General features: G+C 61.2%; 1 protein-coding gene across 1 annotated transcript; it reads right to left on the minus strand.

The window, feature by feature from the left end:
* Positions 1–1,224: 1,224 nt before the first annotated feature.
* Positions 1,225–5,976, minus strand: ARPC1B (actin related protein 2/3 complex, subunit 1B, 41kDa). The gene is made up of 9 exons (XM_009889209.1): positions 5,901–5,976; positions 5,002–5,106; positions 4,275–4,497; positions 3,768–3,875; positions 3,294–3,500; positions 2,969–3,044; positions 2,689–2,885; positions 1,808–1,898; positions 1,225–1,340 (listed from the first exon to the last, which is right to left on the minus strand). The coding sequence occupies exons 1-9, from the start codon at positions 5,962–5,964 to the stop codon at positions 1,302–1,304; spliced, it is 1,110 nt and encodes a 369-aa protein (XP_009887511.1). The 5' UTR covers positions 5,965–5,976; the 3' UTR covers positions 1,225–1,301.

Raw genomic sequence — 5,976 nt, forward strand, 5'->3', positions numbered from 1 at the left:
CTTGCTCGTACTCCGAGTTAGAGATGCGGAAGGTGGAAGTCGTAGGTGCTCTGATCAAAATTGCCTGGCAGCCTGCGATAACGGGCTGGAAAGGGGCAGGATTGGTTTGGGAGCCCAAGGTTGCCGAGATGGCTCCCCGAGCGTGGGGTTGGACACCTGACGGGGACCTGACCGGTGTCCAGGAGGAGCTGGGAGCAACGTGCGCTGCCTTGCCACCTCCATCCTCACCCCTACCTTTTCTCTTAACACCAATCCTGTTTTGAAACTGTGCTGAAATGGCTTCAAGTTACGCCAGGGGAGGTTTAAATTGGGTATTAGGAAAAATTTCTTCACCGAAAGGGTTGTCAAGCACTGGCACAGGCTGCCCAGGAAAGTGGTGGAGTCACCATCCCTGGAGGTGTTTAAGACGGGCAGACGTGGTGCTGAGGGACACGGTTTAGCGGTGGGGTTGGGAGGGTGAGCGTGGGGTTGGACACCTGACGGGGACCTGACCGGTGTCCAGGAGGAGCTGGGAGCAACGTGCGCTGCCTTGCCACCTCCATCCTCACCCCTACCTTTTCTCTTAACACCAATCCTGTTTTGAAACTGTGCTGAAATGGCTTCAAGTTACGCCAGGGGAGGTTTAAATTGGGTATTAGGAAAAATTTCTTCACCGAAAGGGTTGTCAAGCACTGGCACAGGCTGCCCAGGAAAGTGGTGGAGTCACCATCCCTGGAGGTGTTTAAGACGGGCAGACGTGGTGCTGAGGGACACGGTTTAGCGGTGGGTTTGGCAGTGTAAGGTTGATGGTTGGACTCGATGATCTTAAAGGTCTCTTCCAACCTAGACGAGTCTATGATTCTGTGAAGCAGGGAACAGGGAGGTGACATTCCCCTTATCCCCACAGTCCCGATTCATCCTCAGAGATGGACGTGAACCCCCGTGATGACATGCGGCACAGTGGCTGTGATGTGGTCTAATCATGCACATGTTTGCACTGAACTATTTTTTTAAAAAAAAAAAGCCGAAAATAATAAAAAAAAAAGGATTTATACAGGAAAATCCTTACTTTATTTTTTATTTCTTTAAGCGATGTATGACCAGCATCGGGTAGGATGGTAACAAAAATAGTTTTTTAAAAAAAAAATCGTTTTCTTTGTGTGAGAGCAGCCGCCGGGGCTGGCTGGCAGCCGGGGAAGAGCGCTGGTGGCATCGCGGCCGGCTCGCGTGACACGGGGGCTGGCGGGGGGGGAAAGCGGGCAGGGGCGGCAGAGCAGGGGCAGGCTGGCAGCCGGGACGGACACCCTTCCTGGCTGGGTCCTTCATTTGATCTTGAGATCCTTCAGCGCCGACTCCAGGCTCTAAAACAAAGCGAGAGGTCGTTTGTCATCAGCTTTTTGCTTTCCAAAGCAACTGGAGGGGGTTGGGGAGCTGAAAGGGGGGCACAACCCGGGGGTCTGAGCTGTCCCCTGGGGTGGAGAGGGGAGGAGATCCCAATTTCAGCTGGTTTTGGCTCATTTTTCAAGCCATGTGGGCAAAGCCGAAGCCAGGAGAGGGTGCTGGATCCCTGCGCAAGGCTCACGTCAACCCCCCCCACTGATGGTGACCTGTGAAAGTGCCACCCAGGGGTGTCCCCTCACCCGGCCCTGGGTTAAAGGAGATCCCACCCAGGACTGCGGGACCCCGTGGGCAGGATGGGATCCACCACCACAGCAAAGAGCTGCACAGCAGCGGGCTGAGGGACTGCAATTAGAGCTGTGGCTAACGAGGGTTCGATGCCGGGTGCTCCCAGCCTGGGGGGGACCGTGGCACCGCGGGGACACCTCACCTTGACGTCCCAGATGCTCATGCCGCCGTCCATCCCCGTGGTGCAGAACTGCGAGCAGTTGGCCTTCCCGCCCACCAGCACCGAGATCTGGCTGTGGGGGCGCAAAGAGGCGGTGGGGTGTCAGCCCCAGGCCCCCACCAAGCCCTCGGGGCTGCCCGGGAGTCGGTGGGGCTGGACCCCTTCACCTCCCCCACCCATGTGCAGAGATGCTCCAGGGACACCCAGGGCTGTCCCAGCTCACTGGACCCCTCCATCTCCCCCCACCCATGTGCAGAGATGCTCTGGCAAAACCCAGGGATGCTCCAGAGATGCTCAGGGATACCCACGGATGTTCCGGGGATGCTCAAGATCTCTCCCAGCTCCCGAGGCTGGACCCCTCCATCTCCCTCGCCCATGTGCAGGGATGCTCTGGGGATACCCAGCGATGCTCAGGGATGCCCAGGGCTGTCCCAGCTCCCAGGGCTGGACTGCTCCATCTCCCCCACCCACACATGGGGATGTCCAAAGCTATCCAAGGATACCTAGGGATGCTCCAGGGATGCCCAGTAATGCCCAGAGATACCCAGGGATGCTCCAGGGATGCCCATGAATGCTCCAGGGAAGCCCAGGGATGCTCCAGGGATAGCCAGGGATGGCCAGGGATGCCCAGGGATGCCCAGGGATGCTCCAGGGATAGCCAGGGATGGCCAGGGATGCCCAGGGATGCCCAGGGATGCTCCAGGGGTAGCCAGGCATGCTCTGGGGATGCTCCAGGGCTGTCCCCGCTCCCAAACCCAGACGGCAACACAGCCAGTGGATGCTCGAGGGCCAGCACCCCAAAGCAGCCCCCAAGGTGACCCAGCGGAGCCTGACCCCCACCCACCCGCCTCCCCAGTACATGCCTGATGCTGTTCTTGTGCAGGGTGTCCAGCGTGTCGTTGGTGGTGTCCGAGCTCGCTTTCTTGTCCAGGTTCTGGAAGCGCTCACGAGCGGTGAGGCCACGCTGGGAGCTCTGCTTGGGGACGTCCAGCTTCCCACCGAAGGTCAGCGCGCCCTGGCTCTCCTCGTAGGTGAACAGCATTGGGTAGCAGTCATGGCCCTGGGGAACCGGGCAGACCTGCTCAGCACCTTCCTGCTGGTTCCTGGCATGGCACACACCCCGTGTCCCCAGCCCGGACTCACCGCGGCCACCAGGCTGTTTTCAGTGATGAAGGTGACGGCCAGGAGGGGCAGGGTCTCGCTGCACAGGGAGGCCACGCTACGAGGGAGGGCAGGGCGTTAGCAGAGAGCTGAGCTTCAGCCTCTCTGCGCTGAGACCGGCACAGCTCGTAACACAGGTGGAAGCCGCAAGACTACAAGGAGAGGACGCACCAGCTCCTCCATCCATGTCTGCTTGGCCCAACTCAACCCAGATGTCTCCATCCCTGGGTCAGTTGTGAGGTCAACCACCCCCCCGACACCCTCCGTACGGACACCCCCACCCCCTCCACTCCCCAGCCCTGCTTACGCCATCTTCTTGTTGGCATCGGCGAGGCAGAGGGTGCTGTCGTGGCTCACCCAGGCCACGCGGGCGCCGCTGGCCGAGAAGCAGATGCTGTGCACCCACCCGCAGCTGCTGCTCGACTCGAACATCAGCTCCCCGAAGGGCATCTTGGAGCCCCACGGTGTGGGGCTGGGCCGCTCCTCCACCTCCTTGATGTAGGCTGAGAAGATCCTGAAGTCGAGGGGGAGAGTCCTGCCGTGTGTCCCTGAACACTGGGATGGTCCCCAGGGTGTCCCCCAGTCCCCCTCCTTCTCCCCTGCACCCCATCCCCGGCTCCCAGCAGCACCCCGAGGGGTTCAGCCTGTCCCATGGGTGATCCAGGGCGCAGGGCTGCCCCACACACCTCTGTGCTGCGTCAAGGTGGGACCCCAACCCATCCTTGGGATATCCCCCCATCTCAGGCCCTCCCTGGTCATCCAAACCCCCCCTGCTCCTCACCGGCACTTGAAGTCGCAGGAGCCGGCGGCCAGGAGGACGTTGTTGGGGTGCCAGTCGAGGCTGAGCACTGTCGAGCGGATGGGCTTCTTGATGTGCTTGCAAACCCACCTGCACGGAGAGCGGTCGGAATCAGTGGGGGATCATAACCAACCCCAGGAAACCCCCTGAGGGTGGTCGGGGCTCCAAGCACCCCAGGAGCTCCCCTGGGCCACCATGCTGCAGTAGCAGCTCAGGCATGGGGAGTGCCTCCCTCCATCTCCCCATCTGTCTCCACCTCCTCCTCCAGCTCCTCTCTCTACCTCATCTCCTCCTGTCTCACATCCAACTCTTCCAGTCCCCTATCTCCCAATCCATCTGCCTTCCATCTCCCCATCCATCCGTCCATCCATCCATCTATCCATCCATCCATCCATCCATCCATCCATCATCTCTTCTCCACCTCCCCTCTATCTTTCTCCCCTCCACCTCCTCCAGGACAGACCACGCAAGGACATGGCAGAGCCTCACCAGTCATTCTCCTGCTCAAAGTAGCAGATGGAGATGAGCCGGGAGCCGCTGCCCACGGCAAACTTGTTCTCCTTGGGGGACCACTTGACGCAGCGGGCAGCCCGGTTGATCCGCAGGATGACCAGGGTGGGTTTCCAGACATTGCCCTTCAGGGTCCAGACGTAAGCATTGCGGTCAGTCCCGCATGTCACCAGCCGGTTGCTCTCAGGGGCCCAGTCAATGCCTGGAAGGCAGAGGGGGGTGACGGTGGCCCAGGGAGCCATGGGGATGGGGCACTCAGGGCTGGAGGCCATTTGAAGGCAGAGCTGTTCTGGGTGGCCTCTGCTCCACAGTCCCTCTTTGCCCTATTCTGACATCCATCCCAAATCATCCCGACTCATCCCATTCCATCCCAATCCACCTCACCCCATCTCTTCCATCTATGCATCCCTTCCCAACCATCCATCCATCCATCCGTCCATCCATCCCACCCCAATCCATCCATCTCATCCCACCTCAGCCCTCCCCACCCCATCCCTCTCCACCTCTCCCATCCCATCCATCCTGGATGCTTTCTGACATGCAAGATTGGAGCCGGGAGAGGTAGACACAACCTGGTTCCTCTCTCCTACCCGTTGCACAACCCCCATCCAGAAGCTTCCGGCGCCACCAAGTGGGACTGGGACCAGCTTCGGGGCAGAGCCACCCACCATCCATGTCCGCATCCCCTCCATCAGCTGGGACTCACCTGTCACCTGCCCATTGTGCTCCTTCAGCTCGTGGACTTTGCTCCACTTGGCCCCGTCCTTGCGGTAGATGTGGACCTCGTGGTTGTTGGGGCAGAGGGCGATCTCTGTGGGGCAAGAGCAGTCGGGACAAAGCCCTCCCTGGGGTCATGGGCTCTGCCGGGGGGCAGTGGGGCCAGCCGGCATCGACCTGCCCCTTCCTGCGCTCCAGGAGGCTCAGGGGAACATGGTAGGACCCCACTGAGCCCCATCTGCATGGTGGGGTCCCATCAAGCCTGCCAGCCTCCACCCCACACTGCCCCGAAGCTGGCCCTGCTCCTGCAAACTGTCCCTACGGGGAAAGGAGAAGCTCCCCCAGACCCGACAGCCCAGTGTCCTCCCGGCCCCAGCGGGTGGTCCCATGGGGCTGGTGGGATGGGACAGGATGGGATGAGATGGGACGGGATGGCTGTGGGTGCTCAGCTCCCATCCTGCCCTGCCTGCCCGGCACGCCGGCCCCGGCAGAGAAAGCCCTTTTTGTTCTCTCCCACGTCCCCTGCGCCGTGGCCGGGAAATGCCATCGGCCGTGAATCACCCGACTCCGCTCTCCTCTCCTCCGCAGCGCTTTGGCCGTCCCTCCCCGTGCCAGCTGCCGCGGTGCCGCGGGCCCGGACACTGTGACGGCTCCCCCACACCGGGCTCTGTCCCAGCAGCGGGACCAGGGGGGTGCAGGTGGGTGTTCTGCCACTGTCCCAGCCCCAAAATCTGTCCGTGGCAGGACCTGCTTCCCCAAACTCAGCCCCGACCCAGCTCTGCCCCATCCCAGGTGTGCATCGCCCACCACGGGGAAGTTCAGCTGGGACAGTCGGTGCTTCGGGACATCCCTGGGGATTTCGGGATACGGTGCCTCAGCCGTACTTACGGGTCCGATCCTTGTTCCAGGCGTGGCAGCTGATGGGCTCCAGCAGAAAGCTGTGGTAGGCCATGGCTCACAGGCT

Source organism: Charadrius vociferus, unplaced genomic scaffold, assembly GCF_000708025.1.
Source record: "Charadrius vociferus isolate BGI_N301 unplaced genomic scaffold, ASM70802v2 scaffold787, whole genome shotgun sequence".
Classification (NCBI taxonomy): domain Eukaryota; kingdom Metazoa; phylum Chordata; class Aves; order Charadriiformes; family Charadriidae; genus Charadrius; species Charadrius vociferus.

Coding starts and splice junctions, on each gene's coding strand:
- ARPC1B (XM_009889209.1), bottom strand. CDS start 5,964: ATGGCCTACCACAGCTTTCTGCTGGAGCCCATCAGCTGCCACGCCTGG. Junction 3,501..3,767: donor TCCTGCGACTTCAAGTGCCG/GTGAGGAGCAGG, acceptor CCTCGACTTCAG/GATCTTCTCAGCCTACATCA. Junction 3,045..3,293: donor GATGCCAACAAGAAGATGGC/GTAAGCAGGGCT, acceptor CCTCCCTCGTAG/CGTGGCCTCCCTGTGCAGCG.